The 21,036-nt window shown below is 41.0% G+C and overlaps 1 protein-coding gene across 2 annotated transcripts in view; it reads left to right on the top strand.

The window, feature by feature from the left end:
* The window catches only part of gng12a (guanine nucleotide binding protein (G protein), gamma 12a), a 44,771-nt gene extending 29,442 nt beyond the window's left edge, over positions 1-15,329 (top strand). Inside the window, exons 1-3 of one of the 2 annotated variants that reach the window (XM_021311689.2) lie at positions 9,480-9,578; positions 10,249-10,357; positions 12,634-15,329. In XM_021311689.2, the coding sequence (XP_021167364.1) occupies positions 10,265-10,357; positions 12,634-12,759 (219 nt within the window). In that variant the 5' untranslated portion in view covers positions 9,480-9,578; positions 10,249-10,264 and the 3' untranslated portion in view covers positions 12,760-15,329. Of the gene's footprint in view, positions 1-9,479; positions 9,579-10,248; positions 10,358-12,633 lie in introns of those variants that run through there. The other variant, XM_012854532.3, reaches the window with a different exon arrangement.
* Positions 15,330-21,036: the final 5,707 nt, after the last annotated feature.

Below are 21,036 nucleotides of genomic sequence, written 5' to 3'. Positions count from 1 at the left end.
TGTCTGTCGTCAAATTTCTGCTCTTTCTGAACTGCGCCCTCCCCGTGTAGCATCACACCTAATTCCACTTAAAAGGGCATTTTATAAAAGGTATTTGGCCCCTGCCTCCAGCAGGTTTTCTCTGTTTATTTTTTACTTTTATTTAATTGTTTCAGACCATCAAGTCATGAGCCAAATATTTCTTGTTTCTCCATTCTGCAGATCTGGCAATAATCTGCGCTGGGTGTCGCTGGTGCATTTTAACCAAGTGGTTCATCAAAAGTTAGTTCGAATAGCTTTATTATCTTGATAAATTATCAGTTAAAAACAGATCTTTTTATTTATTTACTCAGGTAATTTTTATTTTTATTTTGTGTAACTAAATCAGAAAAAATAGAGGAAATCTATAGAGGGCACACTTTCACTGCACCCTTAGTCATATTATTCCACGTCTTATAAGAACATCTTCCTGGAAATGTTTGCTTTTATTGGAATATTCAATGCCTATCAACTAGGTGCAACCAAGCAGTTGTGAGGCAGTCATAAAGAGCAGCAAGCGTTTGAATGGGCGAGGCCATGTTAGCATCGCTTATCTCTGCAGCCATACCTGCAGCTCTATGCTTCCTCAGAGTTGCCCTCAAAGCACATACTGTACATTTCTGCTTTCAGTTGTTGAACATTGGCTGGAAGAATCTTCTATAACATCCCTCATACTTGGAACTAATACTAAACTTTTCTCTTCTACTTCCTGGTTCATTTGCATGAACTAAGGGATCCATTTTTAATAGATTTAATTTACAGTTGATTTTAAATAAATGATGTAGTGCATGCAAATGTCACAAAAAAACCAAAAAACATATCCATAGGTTTCTTCTGTTGTCTGCTAGAGCCAAACCAGCTCATAAACTTTTAAACACTGTTTAGACAGTTAAGTAGACTCTGCCCATTCTGTGATGAGACGGCATGCATATTTTAGTCATTTTGCAGACCAGCATTTAAGTATTTATCTGAAGTGGAAACAGAAGTCTGGGATCAGAAGCCCAGTCGGCTAAATTTCAGATTTAGAATTGCACCATCAACTGGCTTAGTCAAAGTGAAAGTCTGCATTCCCACACACATCCATTCATGTGACATGTTTCATGCTATTCTCTTTCATACTCCTCACATGCACACGAGTGTCTCATGCTGCATATTACACCAAACCCAGCCAGAAATATTTCTGTATAGTTTTATATGTGATGGGAGTTAAAGATGTAATCCACCACGCTGCACTGCTATCCACCTTCATGTCTGACCACGAGTTGACTTTCTTTGTTGTGTTTAGACTACCTGATACTAAATGTTTTGCATTTTTATACTTTTTTACATTTTATACATTTATTATTATTATTATTATTATTATTATTATTATTATTATTATTAGGGAAATATTTTGAGCTGTAATTATAATGTCTATATATTTCTCCCCCCTACCCCTGTCCACTGCTCCCTCTCTGATGATATTTACCCATAAGGCATAACATAATGACCCCCGCCTGTGCGTTAGTCCGCCTTTTGCTGCAAAAGCAGCCCCTACCTGGAAAACCATGGACTCCTCTGGAAGGTGTGTGGAGGCAACTGGCCAAGATGTTTGCAGCTGATCCTTTAAGTGCTGGAAGTTGCTAAGTGGTGCCTCTATGAATCTGACTTGTTTATCCTGCATGTCCCACAGATGGATTGGAATCTGGAGAACTTGGAGGCCAAGTCAACCTTAAAAACTCTTTGTTGTGCCCCTAAATTGTTTTCAGTCTGTGTCAGGATGCATTTTACTGCTGAAAGGGACCAGAACCATCAGGCCATCTGGTTTCCATGAATGTGGGGACATGGTCACTAATAGAGCTAAGCTAGTTGGTACGCACATGTCGGAGTAAATTTCACACGGATGGCAGGACCCAGAATTCCCAACAGAACATTGCCCAAAGCTTCATACTGCCTCTGTTGTCTTGTCTTGTTCCTTTAGCACACTCTGGTGCCATGTGTATTTCCCAGGCAAGAGATGAACAAGCAAGAGCTGCAGTTTTGGGGGTTGCTCTGATCCACTAACCTTGCCTGCAAGATAAATTCTCACGGTATTTGTGCGTTCACAAACACACGGGAATCCATATTGCACTGCTCCAGCTTCAATCGTTTGTGTCCGAACCAAAAACGGTTTGGGCCAATCATGTAGCGGTATTGAGGTTTAAGGCGGGACAAACTGGTACGATGAAGGCAAGAGCGGTTGAGCCCACAGCCGAACCAACACAAACATGGCAGCGCAGGAGGACGCACGTGTAGCTGCTACTGTCACATCTGTTTGGTCAGAGTCCACCATTTCTTCTTTGATACAACAGCAACTAGTGCCTTGACTATCTTACCTTCTTGTGCTTCTCATAATGCATGCTGCTTACTTTTTAATTTGATACCATGATTGACTTAAGCCAACCTTTGGTAGGCAGGCATTAGGTGTCACTTTACCCAATCAGCTCAGAGAGTTCTGCTGAATGTCCCTCCTTTCCCCAAACGGATTCAAATGGAGCTGTCCCAGACTGACAATGTGCAGAACTAGAGTGCTAGAGTACTATCATCAATCTGGCTGGCCAGGTTACTGATCCAGGTGTCCAGCTGTCAAATTGGCAAAATGCCACCAAAGTGGGCAGTGCCTAGAGACACTGAGGGCCATGGCTAAGTGTGGGGATGAGCGGAGTGGGTTAAGCTGGGGTGTAGTCAGGACCAGGAAAAGGAGATGTTGAAACATAAAGAGTGACTGGGGGAAAGCAGTGGTTTTGCCACTGATCGGTCTTTTGAGGTGAAAGATCTCCCCTACTCCCTCGTTGCTGGAGGTTAAAGGAGCCCAGTAGGGCTGAGCGTTATCTGTTTGAGCTGCTGGCTCAAGGCACGGACTCAGCTGGTGCTGGCTAAGCAGTAGAGGACAAGATGAGTGTAGTTTCTGGGTAAAGTGATGTTAGCAGCATCATTGATAACATGGGCTAATGTTCAAAGCAGTAGCAAACACTAAACACTATCAATCAGTGCTCATAATTCCAACTCCTGAGTCAGACTCGCCACGGGGGCGTAAGTCTGACCAAGATACTTTTATACCTGAACGTGAAGCTATGGTGATGACAGCATGCGCCGATTGAACCAATAGGAAAATTCAACTGCAATAAACACTGATCAACCTTAAGTACACAGTTGCACAGTAACATTAAGGTGGCAACCTTTAGCCCAGTTTATACAGTTTATCTGGACGAAAAGTTGATTTTGAGTTGAGTTACACTTTAAAGTTCCAATTTATCAACCATCCAACTCATCAACATTGAGGACAAAATGTGCAACCACTAACTGGAGCCATGATGAAGCATAAGAAGTGTTATTCACTTCCCCTCTTGGTGGTTATAATGTTGTGCCCTGTTAGTTTATAATGCTGACAGAAAGTATTGTGTTGTCAGTTTTGTGGATGTTTCTTAGTGCTTGTGGTTTTGGTACTTGCTGTGAAACACCCTAAAGGTCATCTCTCAACCGTTGCTGCCAAACAAAAACCTACTCGTTTAATTTTTCTTGTGGGAAAGTGGTGATATCACTCCCAGCGTTATGATCAGCGCTGCCTCACCCCTTCTTTTTAGAGTCCCCCCCCCTACTTCATAAACACAATCCCCCTTTACTCAGCAGCAGGACTGATGACTGGGTGTTACTGCCCATGATAAGTCAGGTACCGAGCTGAGAACCAGTAAAGCAGGTACAGGCGCTCTGGGTCGTGTTGTAGGTGCAGGAGGCGACGGTTTTTCAGCCAGCTGGAAAAGTGCTGACTGTGTGTGAGAAGGCTACTTTTAGCTCAGCCTGCAGAGGGGAAGTCTGAAAGAGGTGTGTGTGTGTGTGTGTGTGTGTGTGTGTGTGTGTGTGTGTGTGTGTGTGTGTGTGTGTGTGTGTGTACACAAGGGAGAGCTAGTGGCTGGTCTCCAATTTTGAAGTCTTTTGTTCGAAGCTTCAGACATCTGTCTGCGTATTGCAGTTCAGGCGTTTATTGTTCCCACCAGTTGCTCCCAGCCAGTTGCCAGACGGTTTGCTTCTTTTTTTTTTTTTTTTTAACCATGAATTAAGGGTTACAGCCAAATCAGTTCTGATTTGGATTTTAACAGATTGACTTGCACAATTATGTACATGCAGCTGTGTGGCGTAGCTGGAAGTGATCTAATGCTAAAGAAAACAGTAAGCTGCATCTATATCAGGAATGAGTTGGTGTTATTGTTCTCCAGATAGCTAAACAAACCTGTACTGATTTATTTTTTTTAATTTATTTTTTTTGCTTTATTCAATCTTTGTTCATTAGCAGGTTCTCTTTCACTTAGCAGTAGCTTACGATAACAGTTTAGTAGTTTCCAACTTTACTTTTTAATGGCTCATGTGGCTTACTTTCTATGCTACTGTTTCTTGCAAAAAGTCCCAGATAAAAGATGTTACTTAGCAGGAATTTAGGAAAGCTCAAACACAATGTAAAGGATATAAAACTGGTGGGATGGCGTCTGCAGTAGAGTTTTAATGAACATCAAGGAAATGGTTGCAATGAACATCTGCGCAATTCTGACTTTCAAGATGTTGGTTCAGTGCTTCGCTCCGTTTTCGCATAAAACAAGCAGACTATTGCACCATTTTCTGTCTGCCATGTAATAAACTTCAATGAGGTCTGTCTAAGCACTAATTATGTGGCGGGTCTAAGACTGGGGGCCTCTATATCCATCGTGCATAAGGGTGATGAATGTCGATGTTTGCTTGGATCTTCTTATTCCGCTGTCGGCACAATAAAGCGTTTGAGTTCTTTGCTTAAAATAAGGGCGGCGGATTTAACTTCTGATGCATTCTCTGTATCCAAATTCCTTTTTCTTGAGGTTCTAAGAAAACAGTTTCATCCATTAAACAACATGCACCAAAATACACAGACCACCTACATATCAGCAGCTAACTTGCTAAGTTTAATTGAGCACAAAAGAAGTTCTTAGATAGTCATAACTCAACCAAACAGCAACCAGGAATCTGACTTCAGCTCTTCCCCTTCCTGGCCCTAACCCTGGGCTGTGCTTTTTGTAGAAGTGGGGAGAAAGGACGTCAGCTGATTTTTCTCCAGAACCAGTGCTGCTTATATTTAGCCTGACATTGTTTCAGGTGAGTGATTCAGGTCAGTGCAAAGCGAGCTACATACCAAACACAAAGTTTTGGTCCGGGTTCCTTTTTTTTTCCTCCACTCTAGCTGCAGGAGGAGCTTCAATGTTCCCTAATAGCAGTTTATTGTGAGCTGGGAGTTGAATCGGTTTTGTTACGGTGTCACATCTTAAAGTTGAGCTACAGAACGTTGCATTGCATCCCTTAGTTCCACACATAAACACTCGCCATGTGCTCAGGTGTAAAACTGCTGTATTGGTTGGGTACAACTGCTCACCAAACCAACAGGACTGCACCGGATATGTAAGAACACAAGCACCACTGCACTCAGCCCTGAGGAGGATTAGGTGGTGTAATGGGAGTTTTTCATCACAGCAGAAGTAGAAAATGGTGTGATTTTTGCATTCTTTTACCAAAAAAACTAAGAATAGTTTAATTTGTCTGCTACTGATAATTTTTAAATAAGGAGTTTCAGATAAAAATCCAACCATAAACGGGAGGCTTTGGAAGCAAAATACTTCCCATGCCTGTAATCACCTCATGTTAGCCAAGAGTGAAGGGCAGCCGACAACGCTTAAGCCTTAAAGTAGCGCATTTCCAGCAGTGTTACTTTATTACAAAAGCCACAGCGGCCGTGAAAGCCTCAGAATCACTGAGACCACACATGCTGTACAGCTGACAGCGCCGGCTCTCCATTTGGCTCTTAATGGACGTCTTTGTGTTCGTCAGCAGCCCCTTTAAGAGTTTTCTTTGCATTTGAGCCTCAGCATAGTAACAGTTTGAGACGCAAAACACGGGTTTTCATCTCTGAGTGCCCGTGTTAATGGAATTGACTCATAATAGCTCCCTGTTCGTAGCGCTTTGAAAACTGCTAATGAATCGCGTGTGTTACTGGAGTGTGTGTGTGTGTGTGTGTGTGTGTGTGTGTGTGTGTGTGTGTGTGTGTGTGAGGTACAGTAGAGCAGTGTGGCTCCACTGCTCCAAGCAGTAGGTGGTCCTGACTACACGTGTGAGTTATGCTGTAAACGAGGTGGTCTTCTTTCTGATCCTTTTTTATTTTACAGGTCTGTATGTACAGTATGTGGTGGTTCTTAATGCCACACTGGAGTTCAAATGTTGGTGCCCTCCCATAGAGCTTCAAATCATGCTGGTGATGCTGGTAAGAGCTGGCGTCACATCACAGGCTCTGCACAGTTTGCCTGGTTTGATCCGCTTTGGATGCGTTTCCTGCAACAACAACAAAAAATCCACTCCGTTTTAGTCTGACTCTAATTTAGCTTTCCTTTCCCTCCACAGGCTGCGTAAAATATTAGACGAGTCTCGTGCAAAAGAATAGTTGTCTATTATTTTTGTCAGCGGTAGAGGCAGCTTTGTTGTAAGAATCTTAAGATTCACAAATCAAGATCTTGCAAATGCAATCTCATAATGTGCTGAGGTCAGCACAATAATATCACATAACTTATGGTGCAATTATATGCATAACTACCAGTTGAACTGGAACCAGTTCTCAAGTAGATTTCTGCCACTGCAAAACAGCCCTTATCTTTAAAAGCTTCTGCGGTACAATTCAAACACCAGTTTTCAACGCTTTAGAGAATAGTTTTCTTTTTTTCTCTCTGCATTAAACAGTTAGTTGATTTTAGAAATTGATGAGGTTTTACAGGGAACACCCTGGTGGTTCCCAATAATGTTCCATGAGAGGCAGATTGTGAAATGAAGCAGTCATAAGGCCATTAAAAGTGGTTCATAATAGCACCACAAACATTAGCGTAAGCAGTTAGTGTTACGTTGGATCAGAAGCGGAAAACTTCCCTGAAGCTAAATTTTCTCTTATTCATGTCGACGTTTTCATGACAGTTAAATACAATACACAGATTGTTGGCCTTTGTCAACATAGCAGGACAAGTTTTGTCTAATTTTATCTCCTTTTTCATTGGTGGAGTTTCTCAGCACTTCTTCACTGTTTGTGTGTTGCAGTATTTCCATATCAGCCATGCAGTCTGACATGCCTTGTTGTACCTGGAAGCCATGTTGACTTTAACAGGAAACTGTTCTTCGCACAAGATATTTGGAGATTTTGAAGATGATCGAATTTGTTAGAAATAGACAAGAAATAATTCCATTTATGAACAATTAACAGTAATTTAATTTGATTTGCATGTCATAGAACACTGCATGTCACTGTTGCACACCCTTTTCTCCGTTGCACTACAGGAATAAACACAGCCCTCATTGTAAATGGATGAAAGGACGTCTTAGCCGTCTTGTCTCCTGGGGCCTCTCCTTTATGACTAAGTCATGAATGTTTCCTTAGGATGTTTCCACTGTGTTCTGTAGGAAGAAGCTTTCATGTCTCATTGAGATGTTATCAGTTAACACTTGCGTCATCCCTGGCCCTGCTTTCGGTGAAGTGATTACTTTTCTTTATATGGAAATGAAATTCTAATCACACACTGCCTGAAAGAGGTCACAAACTAGAGTGTTTACTTCCTTTTCATTTCTTTCCCATGTTTTTGTCCTAATTTTGCCTTTACCATTTGCTCCCAGATAGAAGAACTTCCAGAGCGCTGACTGGAAGTCATCCATCATGCAGAATAAGACGTGCAGACAGGCTCTAATATAAATAAACTTCCTGTACAGTCCAGTTATGTTAGGCTCAATGCAAAAAGGGGTTCAGACTTGTTGCAAGTGGACGTCTCATATTGTGATTTATTACCTTTTCCGCACCTTCCTTTATTGCTGTTGTTTGAAGTTACTGAAGTTTTCATTATTAAGGTCGGATAGCTTTTTCCCTTTAGTAAATCAAAGCATCATTTGAAACAGCTTTTTGTATTTATTCTCTTTTTCTTTATTAAAACACAGACTTGAAAAAATTAAGAACAGAAATCTGAGTTTTTAAAAGATCTAAGCTAAATTTCAATTGATCAACTTTCCACAAAACATGGCTTGATAAATGTTAGTAGATGATATCATGTTATTAGTAATTATGTAATTAGTCATAACGAAGTTTTTATGTACTTTCTTTCTTTCCTGTTCTGTGCTAACAGACTTTATATTTTTATAAAAGTATGTCTATTTGAAACATTTCTGTTTCAAATAGACTGTGGAAAATAAATCAGTTTTTGTATAATTTAGCAAAAATATGGCATGTTGAAGATTTTTATACCCATCTCAATAATTAACGGAACACGTTTTATCAGCATTACAGTAACCATACTATCCTATAACTTCCACTAGGGCTGCACAATATATTGCAAACAAATTGTCATTGCAGCATCATTGTGTGCAACATTCATATTGTAAAAGACTGTTGAGAGTGCAATAGTTGCTGGCTGATATATTCTAATATTTAGCCAGTTGGACCAAGTCTCACAGCAACAGATGCTCCCACTGGATAGGAATGACACGGCCCCAAAACGCTGAAGGTGACGGATGATGGATGCTCAGATGAGAAAGAGAAGAAAGAAGAAAACAGGCAGATATGGTACCTGATATCATCACAGCGTATACCAATATTACTGCCATTTCAGTATAATGCAGCTCTAACTTCCCCTGCTCTAACCAACTAGATGACTAGACGACAAATGTATGGTTTCCATGACAGCAGACAGTTATACTAATATTGTCATTACACTCGGCATAAATGGCTGTGAATAAGTTTTACTACCATTGAGTCTGTGTCAGCCGTTTGCTTATTAGTGGCTATGCTGCAGGCTGCAGAGTAGCCACTAAAGCAGGTCCTTGTTTGCTTTTGCAGTTTCCAGACTTCCCATTTAGAACGTAAAGGAGAGATCCCCAGAATATCATACAATCATTCATTCATTCATTCATTCATTCATTCATTCATTCATTCATTCATTCAGTCTGTCAAAATCATGTTTTATTGACCGATGGATGAGTAACATTTTCTAAATTACTGCAGTAACCAACTGATCCCTTCTGAAAAATTCAACAAAAAATACAGATGGGCAAATATTAAAACATTAGCATAATTAGTGTTTAATATTTTCACTAAATAGCCACTGCTCTTATTGCATCATTCTGTAGGCGGATTGCGTTGGGCAAGGAAAGGAGAGGAATACCGTCCTTATTGAATGGACATCTCTTGTGTCAGCCCCATGTCCAACAACCTCAAACTACCAGCAGACTGCAGCGGCAACAGAATTTCTTCTTTGTCAACCCGTGGTTTTTGAAATTGCGCTTGCAACCCTTTTTGGAAGCTATACTTCCTGTTCGCTTCTTGGTACTAGGTTTAGTGAAAGTGATGTCTATCAAGAAGGCCTTCGCAGCATGTTAATAGGAAGTTTGTGCTTTTTCTCAGACAAGTGATAGTAAAAATAACCCAGAGAGTGAAATGCTGATCCAGGAGCGAGGACTCCCTCGTGGACCGGGGGATGTGTCCAGGCTTGTTGTTCCCGGCCGGTCTGGTAATGATTAACAGGATCTGGAACCACAGGCCAGACACTCTGCCGTGTTTGGCTGTTGCAAATACATCAACCTCCTATTGTTGCTCTCTTATCAGTCCTCACATCTTTACTTCATCTATCATAGGTTTTAATCCACATTTTCCTCACTTAGTTCTTAACAGTCATGTTTATTTTTACTCATGTGTTAGATCCAGGTTTATGCTTGGTTTTTACAAACCTTTCTGCGCACTGTGCGTCTTAGTTGCGTAGGCGCCGGTGATCCAGAGGAAGTAGGGAAGAAGGGCTGCTGGCTCTGGTCAAGTCTATGTCACAGGGGTTTACAACACTTCACCTGCGACACGTGTGGCCACATCCTTTATGGGCATGCCGATAAAAGAAAGTCAGGGATTTTCTCCACTTACATTAGCAGTTTGTGTCGCAGCTTGGTTTGTGTGAAGAAATGAAACAAACATGTGAGCATTGTCCAGCTGAAGGAACGTCTGGATTTGTCTCTGACCTGACCAGTAGGAGGAGACATCAATCTGGCCACAGACTTCTAGAGTTATACTGTGTCAAAAAGAAAACATTTTCTTTACTTTGTTAAGCGTGTCATTCCACCTTTGTGTGACCTGTGAGATCCCACACTCTCCCCAGCCATGCTAAGGCTTTCCTTTGTTGTTCTCTATTACAGTGTTGTGCTCACCAAGATGTCTTCAAAGGCTCAGGGCTCCAATAACCTGAACCAGGCCCGGCAGGCCGTACAGCAGCTGAGACTAGAGGCGAAAAAACCCAGGATTAAGGTAACCCCCCCCCCCCCCCGTTCAGTTTCTGTCCCAGAAAGCTGCCATGAAGAAAGATGTTCCCCAGGATCGGTTTCCTACAAACCAGGAATAATTTGGTTAATGGTTTTTGCATTTTCTGGCATAATGGAGAACAGAAAACCATTACAAACTAGAAAAAGCTGTTCCTACGTAACAGAGAGTGAGAATGCTAATCTGCAGAATGATTTGAGCAGAAGATGCAGAAGATCCCTGCAGAAGAGAAAAACTAGCTGAAAAACATTGAAATCAGATTTGAAGAACTTGAAGGGATTTGAAGAATTTGAAAAATTTGAAGAATTAGAATAAATAGAAGAATGTTAAGAATTTGAAGGAATTTGAAAATTTTGAAGAATTAGAACAATTAGAAGAATTGGAAGAATGTGAAGAATTTGAAGCAATTTGCATTGATTTCAATGGGAGCAGCCAAAAAAACTGCACAAAAAGTTTAATATTTCAAAAAGTGTAAAAGTTACCTTAACCATGAGATATAGCAGTCATGTCAGGAAGGAGCTGAAAAATTGTTGAAATCGGTTGAAGTATGCGGGAGTAGGTAGATGCCGACGGAATGATAATAATAAAGAAAAACAGGAAAACAATAAGTGAGAATGTCACTGATAATGTCTCAAATAAACATTTTGGAGACGTATTGGATTTGGGGATGAGGTTTCCAGCAGGTTTAGAGAGAATCACAGAAGTCAGAAACAGTGACTGTTCTTCAGTATGATAATAGACATGTACAAATGTGGAAAGCTTTTAAAACAATATACCTGTGTCCACTAAATCTTTGACCATGATCTAAATAAATAAATTTTTAGCACATTTTAATATTTTTCAGGACATATAAACATAGTAATGTATTTATTTGGACCTATATTTCTCACAAATTAACAGTCATTATCTACTTGTACCGCACTCTTATTAATACATTGGAATTTTAATCAGTCAAACTTGAATCTGTCCTGAAAACATGTCAGGGTTCCTATAGGGAGAAAACAATCCCCTGGACTTGCAGTTCCTGGCATTTGTTTTTCAAATAAAATAAATTCAAAACAGTCAATTACTGAAACCTATTTAAACCTAAAGAGTTGTTTTAATTTCCTCTATATAATGACACCCGGCCTCTCTGGCAGCCTCAGGAATGCCTGTTCTAGTAAACAAATCCAATCCAAAAATCGTGTAATCCCAGTCTGAATGTGCGAAATGCTCTCAGGAAGTTTTGCAGTCAGACAACTGCTCAGAAGCAGACAGGATGTTATGCTAAGACAAAACACAATGAGACAAGTGTGGATTGCAGAGGGCAAGAAAAACACCAAAACAATGGGAAACCTCGGAGGAGCCCACACAATAAATGGTGAACCAAGCCAGAATTACTGGGTAAAGGCAAAATATCACGCTGCTACAGAAAACAAAACAAAAACAACTAATTTCTCTCTAGCAAGAGAGTTAAAAATGTGTTTTAGGAACAATGTTCTAGTGACTGAAAGGAAGAAAGGCTTTTCAGGAAGGCAGTGCTGAGGCCATCTGCATTCTTCCTACCTTCTAAACACCTCAAAGTTGCTGGTGTGGAATGGGAGCCTAAAGTTGGGCCACCCCTGTTACATTTCTTATGGGTAGTTGTTCATAAGAGGAAACTGTGGAGGCAGGATCACTGAACAAGTGTGATAAGCTGATATGATACAGAGCAAAGTGGGCAGCACCAGAGTGCTGCTTGGAAGCGCTGAGCAGCACCACCAGATGATCACTGAGTCCATCAAATCTGAGAAATACTTTGGTCAGCAGAATCCAATTAAGATAATACCTAATGGAGTGCTAATGCACTGCAACTTTGTTTGTATTTAGAGCATTAAATACCAGCAGTGAGACTCTAAAAGGCGCCACTACTTATGGTCCCTGGTGCTAATCTAGGTTGCAGCAGCTCTTTAGGAATCAAACCTTTTCCCGTCACATCCAGATCAGACGTTCCTTTTTGATAGCTGAGCTTGGGGCTTGGGCAGTTTTAAAATAAATATAGAAAATTCATGTTGATGTATACTTTTAAATAAATGTTTATGAACCCAGAGGGCATCACCATTTACTGTACGAGAACACTAACTGCACACATCCATGCATCAATAAAAAAAAACACTTTTTCACTTAGGACCAGGTTGCTTTGGATAGCTGTTTTCCATTTAATCACTGCGCTGTATATCTTCAGATGTGAGAACTAAAAAGCTGCTCCCCTAATGTGATGCTTTTGCTCCCTGTTTTTTCTCCAGGTCTCCGTAGCCTCTCAAGACCTCGTGAATTTCTGCAACCAGCATTACAAATCCGACCCCCTGCTGGTCGGCATCCCTGCGTCAGAGAACCCTTTCAAGGAAAAAAAGTCCTGCACTATATTGTAGTGGACGCCCTCTTCTAGCCTGGTTCTATTTTTCTTCTGCTTCTCAATGTTGCTGTGTTCTTCATGTTGGGAGGAGCGAGAGATGAACTGCGATCATATCATTACACCTTTTAACAGTTCATTCAAGGTCATCCAGAATGATGTGCGGCTGTCCCATTAATGAGATCTTTACCAAAACTACTGACCTGCCACTGTTCAGTGTGAGCTTCAGGCACTTCAGAAATGTTTGGCTGCGGGGTTCTGATTATATCACATGTTCTTTACCAAGTGTCAAGCTTATTTCCTAATTCTTCTAACAGTAAAGGCAGCATTCCGTGACAGGGTTGCTCTTTCAGTTTTTATACGGTTATCTCCAGTGGGTATTGACTGTTATTTGCCGCTAGTTTGCCTTAAACTACCAACCAAAGTTCCCTACCTGTCCTTTTATACCAACTTCAGATGATTGAGAATCACTGCAGACATTTTACACACAGGCGATTTATGCCACTAAATTCTTGGGATCACAGTTTCCAAATGTTGCCATGATGTGGGTTTTTTTTTTCTGCTGAGAGAGAAGCAGGTAGTATTAAATCAAAGTCAATGAGCACAGAAGTATTTTACAGCCTGCTACAGCTCCAACTGGCCAATGATAATCCACATTCCATTTATTGCCAATTAGCCTTTTAGTTGCAGTTTGATACATTCCAGAGTTGTCTTCAAAATGATATTAAAACAACCATGATGCAGAGATATCCTCCATGTTGAATATGGTTGGAATCCATTCATCTTACCAAGCTTTTTGGGGAAGTCTCCTGCATATTTTAAAATATGAATTTAGCTCAGATTTTTTTTCCCTTTTTTTTAACTCTGCATTGATCAAATTACTTTTTAAACTTTTTAATGTAGATTTCCTTTTACTGTTAGTTTACACTGGATGCAGATTCGAACACTGTGTAATGAAAACCATGGGACCAAGCCAAACCTGTGCAGCTGCTTTTATAACCATTTCTTGAAGTAGAGATGCACCGATCAGATGTTTGTGGCCAATTAAAAAGCTTTGATTTGATGGTACCATTTTAAACATTAGTCCAATTCTTTTACACACATTTATTACTGCACAACTGCTGTTATCAGCATGTTTCATTTGTACTTAAAAGCATAAGATGATAAAAGCACACTGTTAGTAGCTTGTTGGGCTAACTATGTTAGTCTTGAGTTTAATGGAACACAGTCTAGCTAGCTACTAGCTCTTGTTCCTGGTTCCCTGTCGTCCACTTGGGTTTATACTGGTAGTTCTCTAAAATCTATCCAGTACACTCCTCTTTTGAGAATGAGGGCAGTGTGTTTGAACAAGCCAGCTTATTTGCTGTTATCACAGTACGCTAGTTTCATAAATACATTCATAGTTGATGCAGCATTTCTTCCAAGTATCACCCTTAGTGTTTGAACCACAATTTGAGAATCATAGCCCCAGAGAAAAGCCTCAACTTTGGAATTTCCAAAAGACTGCCAATATTTTAAAATCCAGCATGTTCCATGGCAGACAGAGGTTGAAAGCAGAAAAGGATAAAAAAAAAAAAGCAACTTTCCCATAATTCCTCCTCTTGGCGTGTCATAGAACGTTCTGTTTTAAATAGCTACTTGCATCTCTATGCTGCCTCTGTCTTTATTTTTTACTTATTAAAGCAAAAATTAGCTTCTTCCCTCAGTAACAACTTCCATACTAAAGACCATGGTAACCTTTAGGCACTTAGGCCCATCTGTTGGTGCATCTCTCGTTATGAGCATTCACAATCCAGAAACCATCTGTGGTGAACTTTTTTTTTTTTTTATCTATGGCTACACAAAACATGGCAAATGTTGCAGATCACTGTGAGCTTCGCCTGTTGACTCGTAACAAAAGTCTTAATCAAGTAAACGTGCACATCAGGGCTTTTAAATGTTGTTGGTACATGTGACAAAACCACTCTCCCAGGACTACTTTTACATTTGCTTTACCTGTTTTATTACTGGTGGAGGTTGGGTGAGGGAGGGGGGGGGGGGGTGGTTGAATCAACACATCCTGCATATTGTGATTTAAAAAAACAAACAAAAAAAAAAACATTTCCCTTGGGTTTCATATCTGTTAGGGTAAATTTAGATAGTGGGAATAAAAACAGCCTTACTCATGTTTGCCTCATAAAAAATATTTAACCTGTTGTATTTCTTTAAAGAATCATGTTCTTTTTTTAATTTGTGGAAGGATTGATTTGGTATTCTTAGCGTTGCCATAAGGACACCTGCAGCTGATCCAGTGTTCTTACTCTTCTCTACATCAGTATGATTGTCTGTTTTTTGCAGTCTGTTTTCTTACTTGCAATGAATTAGCTCTGTATGTCTCTGCCATTTGATTGTTGAGCAGCAAAGATTAGGAATTTATCTGCCACATGTTGCCACATCTGCATTCGCAGTGATTCTGTAACTCTTGTTGTTCCATTGAGATTAATCGAACTGTCAGAATCAGCTTTTTCTGTTGGTTAAATGTGTTTAATAATTTACCAACCTTTGTATGAAACTTCATGGGGATTAATAAATTGAAACATTCCTACAGTATGATGCTTTCATGTCTCAGTAATACAGTTTTCTGTGAAGGATCACTAGCAAACACCTAGTCTAACAGTTCAACAATGCAGAATACAGAAAGCTGACTGGGGACTGTTATAATCGCTCTACACAGATTGGCACCCCTGGTAAACTAGTGATCAGGACCCAAATCTGGGTGTTGTGATGGACTCAGACCTGATCCTTCAACAACACATAAAGACAGTCACAAAGTCAGCCCTCTATTACCTGAAGAACATTTCCAGGATTAATGGACGGATGTCCCAACAAGATCTAGAGAAACTCATCCATGTATTTATCTTCACAGGTCTGCCCAAAACAATCAGACAACTGCAGCTGATCCAGAATGCTGCTGCTCGTGTTTTCACTCAAACCAGGAAGATAGAGCACATCCCCCCAGTTCTAAAGTCCTCACACTGGCTCCCTGCAGCTCAGAGAATAGATTTTCTGTTAGTTTATAAATCACTGAATGGCTTAGACCCTAAATACATTTGATGTATACTGTTGTTGCTGTATCAACCCTCTTGACCACTCAGATCATCTGGTTCTGATCTACTCTGCATACCTTGAACCAGAACCAAACACGGAGAAGCATAATTTAGTTCCTGTGCTCCAAAAATCTCGAACAAACTTCCAGAAAACTGCAAATCAGCTGAAACACTGATTTCCTTTAAATCATGACTGAAAACCCTCCTGTTTAGAGTTGCTTTTGATCTATATTAACAGGAACATTGACCAACATATTTGATGTGTATTGATGTTTTCACTTGATACAATTTAATGTGTGTTACTGCTCTCATAACCGGTGACTGTTTTGATGTGTTTATGATGTTTTAATGTTTCCATGATTTCAAGCACTATGAACCGCCTTGTTGCTGAAATATGCTATACAAATAAACTTGACTTGGTAAAGATGTTAACAGCTGACTTTATTTTAAGGCTGTTAACATCTTTACCGTCATCCAAGCTTAAATTCCAGTATATTTATTTAGTTGGGGGAAACATCCCATGTCCAACAGTTTTTTTTTTTAACAAATTCACTGGAAACCCACTTATTGGCACCCCTGCTGTCAAAACTTTGTAAACCCCCCTTTTACCAACAAGGCAGCACTTGGTCTACATCAGTGGTTCTGACCCCGGGTCCTCAGGCCAAACGGTCCTGTATGCTTTAGATGTACCCCGGCTGAGGGACACAGCTGATTCGTTAACCTGGTTACTTGTGTCTAAAAATAATGGTATTGTTTTATGTTTTATAATGGGTGATAGCTGAACCCCAGCTCAGCCCACAGGTTTTCTACAGGATTTGGGTCTAAGGGCAGGATATGTTAATGGAAAAAGGTTGATTTTGTATCTGGTGAACCATTTTTTTGTTAATATGGCAGCAACTTTTGTCTCATGGTCATGCTGAAAGACCAAAAAAATGTTCAGTCCATATGTTTACTTAAAATCTCCTTCATGATGCCATGCACAAGGCATGGGGGCCTTTGGAGGAGCAACAGGCCCAAAGCATCCAGATCCTCTCTCCATCCTTAACAGTTGGGATGTGGGACTTCTCCACAAATTCATCTTTTGTTGTATTACGGATGGTTTCTAATGGTTGTTATGGTAGATTGAGGTGCCACTCTTTGTTGTGGTTCTATCAGTGAGCTTTGGAGATTTCTTTCAACATCTTTACCATCCTGCTAACTGTGTGTGCATGGATTCAGACTAGTGGCTGAAAATATTGGCCCTCTGTGTGTCGTTATAATTAATCATAAAACAGAAAGTTATGAATTATTAATAAGAAGCCCATAGAGACTCTGACAGGGCTTGTTATAGAAAATGGTGTTCACAGAACGAGTGGGTTTGTGAATTTATTCAAAGATTGCATTTTTTCCAACGTTTTCAGAATGATGGGTTGCTGCTGAAATACAGATTTATTTTAAGACTTTATAAACGTCTTGGCCCAGAATCTCTCAACACTTCTCTGAAACTGTACGCAGGCCCACTTCCTCAAATTAGTGGTCTGGTTCTGTTTAATTTAGCAGAGCAGAGACTGCTGCCCTGTCACTGAAGCCCTCAGAAAGCCTGAAACACTGGAGCTAAATTTAGAACCTACCAAGGCCAGGTTTCCGCTCTTGGAAAGCATAGGAACTATTTCTGCTCAGCCGGAGGGTTGGGGTCTGACAGTGTGTGTTCCCCTGCTGGGGTTCTCTGGCCTCGTTTCTGACCAGGTGGAGGCTGCACACAATGGGACGATCACAGAGGAATATTACATTGTTCACGTTGCACATGTGCTGCAGTGGTTGTGGCCGTTCTCACGCATAAAGCAGCAGCAGTGGTGAAACAATGATGTCTCCTTTATTAAAAAATCAGAAAGTTGCCTCAAGAGCAGTTTCCCACAAATGAGAGGTGTTGATGCAGGATGAACCAGGTGCATCTGTGTTGAGTAAACAGAAAAAAACACGCTAAAAATAGCTCGCAGTGGGAAGCTTATCACTGAAAACAAAGCTAAAAAAAAAAGATAAACTGGCCTACACTCAGTGACCTGGTACAAGCCCAGTCCAAACGGCCCGGATGTTCCTCGCTGCCGTAAGCTCCTCTGAGGGGTATGGGATCCCACGTTCTGCACTGATCCCTCTTGGGGCGTACGGTTCCTGTGTCCCACTGTGAAAAGCTCTCCTGGCCGTTCTAGTGTCAGTGTGTTGGAATGTGCTGTGCTGGGAGAGGAGAGGAGAGGAGAGAAGAGGAGAGGAGAGGAGAGGGAGGGTGTGTGGGCTGATGGACCAGGCTGCAGAGGCACAATTATCTCAGCTCCTCCACCCGCCAAGTTAAACCCATTTTGCTTCCTCAAACGTACACATTTTGAGTTCTGTGCCATAAAAAGAAAAAGCTGATGGAGTTAGTATGGCTTTGGGTGTTGCTCTGCATCTAGTTCCTCATTCCTTGAATGGGATCTCCAAATGCGCCACTATGGCCCCACCTACATCTCTCCCAGCATTTCTACAAACTTTCCACTTATGCTGCAAAACTGAGGTGGCACTAGTTCCCTCATGTGCTGTAAAGACCAAACCAAAATGAAAGTAGTAAGTCTCTCTCTCTCTCTCTCTCTCTCTCTCTCTCTCTCTCTCTCTCTCTCTCTCTCTCTCTCTCTCTCTCTCTCTCTCTCTCTATATATATATATATATATATATATATTTAACCTTAACGATAGATGTGTATAACTACTTCATTCTGTAATCTGCAGACAATACTATGCAAAGAACAACCTGTTCTGTAGCTTCACTAGAAAGCCAGACTCACGTCAACTTTTACCTGCACGAGTCTTAAAATAACTTCTACCCCTCTATCGCAACAATACTGCGTTACATCAGTCAGCGTCACACCCTCGAGTCACACGACATTCGACCTTTCATACACTGCCAACCGACGCCATGGAGCCCAGTGGAGACACCCAAAGGCAGAGGAACCCTTTGAGTCAGAGATTCCTGAGAAGCCCTTTTAAGCACTTTTCAATAATTTCTAAAAGCCAGAATGAACAGTTGGTGTCTGGTGCAAAGTATTAAAGAGTTCATCAGTTCTGCCTATTGGATCAAATGAATGCATAAATGGTGGCTTTTTGCAGTACACCTAAAATACTAGTTTCATCATTATAACAGGAAATGATCAACTGTTTAGGGTTTGTTGTTATATTTACCTTTATGTCGTACGTACTTCAAGTGGAGACTTTTGGAAATTAGTGAAGTGAAAACTGAAAAAAGTCATGAATTCCATCCATCCATCCATCCATACATCCATCCATCCATCCATCCAATATAAATATCAATTAAAACAAAAACCTTGTGATATTTTTTGTAAAATATATTTTAAAAAAAAAATACTGTTTCTGGCAAATAATAATTTAGGACACCCTGACATTTATTCCCGGCCAATTTTACACTCAAAAGTATCACACCAGGTGCAAATGATGAATGCATAATTTCTGAGCAATTTGAAAAAAGTTTCCCTGGTTAAACTTCAGACCTTTACCTTGACAAGCTCCCTCCTGCTGAAGTGAGAGTGAGGTAAACCACCATGGTGGGATCAGAAGAGATGCCACTGTATGAAAAATAGTTTACGAGTGGAGGACATTCGGACCATCCAAGTAAATTCACCCTGAAACGGACCGCAAGACGCTAAACGAAGTGTCCAAACACCCGAAAAGGTCGTCATCAAACCTACAGCTGGCTCTTGATACTGTTGATACGAGATTTCTGCACAATCAGAAAGAGACTGCACAAGCTGAACTTCCATTGGAGGTGTGCAAGGAGAAACCTTTACTTTCTAAGATAAAACACAAAGCCAGACTAAAGTAGACAAACAGCTGGACTTCCAAAATAAGGTTCTTCGCAGTCTTAAACTGAACTGACATGTTAGGCATAAATCGGATGCAGCAGAACAGCAAAATAATGTCATACAAACTGTGAAGTTTGGAGGTGGAAGTATCATGGTTTGGGAATATCGTGCTGTGGGACCTGTCCAGCTCACCCTCATAGAGTCCACCATGAATTCTATTAATAAGAGGGCGCTTGAAAAAAATAGGATATTATCTGCTGAAACTGCAAGCTAAAGCTGAAGTGGCCCTGTAACGCGACAGTGGATGAAATCATACCAGTAGCTCCACCAAGGCCTGGCTGAGAATAGAAAAAAGTAAAGTAGAAGCTTCTGAAACATCTCACAGGTAAAAGTGAGGCTAACGAGGAAACTCGACGGTTACAAGAAGCTTCTCAGGTTATTTCAGCTAAAGAGGGCAAGCCTCGCTATAAGCGGGTAGGGGGTGATGCAATCACTCTCTTTTCCAGAGACAACGAGATTAGACGTCAATATGTCAACATTTAGTTGTTGTTAGTTTCATGGGGTGTGCTATTTTTTTTTTTTTTTTTGCCGTGACCTGGGAAAATAAATCCTTGATTGATTAATCATTTATCCATCCTGAAAAATATGCAAAGCTTCAACTGTAGCCGTATGAGAAAGTATCACATGACCTCTACCACATGAGGAGCTGACCTAGATTGTGAAAGTGCCTTCTGCCCTTTCGCCCACTCGACTCTGGATTATGACTTGGCACTTTCAGAGGGGGTTGCCCGTCTTACATCAGCCAGGTGACATCATGGACAGCTTCTGGAAGATCACCTGCTGGGGGCGATTACGCGACTCTGTTGGATAAAGAGGGAAAGGAGTGGCATGAGCAGCTCAGGCGGGCTTACACAACCGCCTGCATGCCAGAAACCACCTACTCACTAAAGTATTTCCAACCCTGAGCTCTCTGTTATCTGCACTTCTCGCTGTCCGAAGTATAAAAGCTGCCAGATGAAAACTCAAAGACAGTCCGTCTTCGACAATCAAGTTGAACCAATCAGATTTTTTTTCTGAACTTTTCTTCATGTAAAGGCAGACCAGAGGCTGTGACATATGAGAGTTGTTGAAAAGGGAGACCTGTTTGGATGAATGCACATGGTCCTGCTGAGCACGGCAGAAGCCTGTGCCGGGAGCGAGCGCTGTGGATTATTGTTCTCTTTTTGCTCAGAGATGGCACTGGGGCCACGGTGGTCAGCGTGACCCCAGTGATCCACACGTGACGGCCCCTTTCACACCCTCAGCTGCACCAGGTCAGCATTCAGCCTCGCCTCGTCGCATTTCCGCACCAAATGGAAAAGATTCAATCAACACACGTTCGCAA

The sequence above is a fragment of the Fundulus heteroclitus genome, chromosome 6, assembly GCF_011125445.2.
Source record: "Fundulus heteroclitus isolate FHET01 chromosome 6, MU-UCD_Fhet_4.1, whole genome shotgun sequence".
NCBI classification, from domain to species: Eukaryota; Metazoa; Chordata; class Actinopteri; order Cyprinodontiformes; family Fundulidae; genus Fundulus; species Fundulus heteroclitus.
Note: the sequence above shows the minus strand (reverse complement) of the source record. Positions and strands in the feature narration are given on the sequence as shown.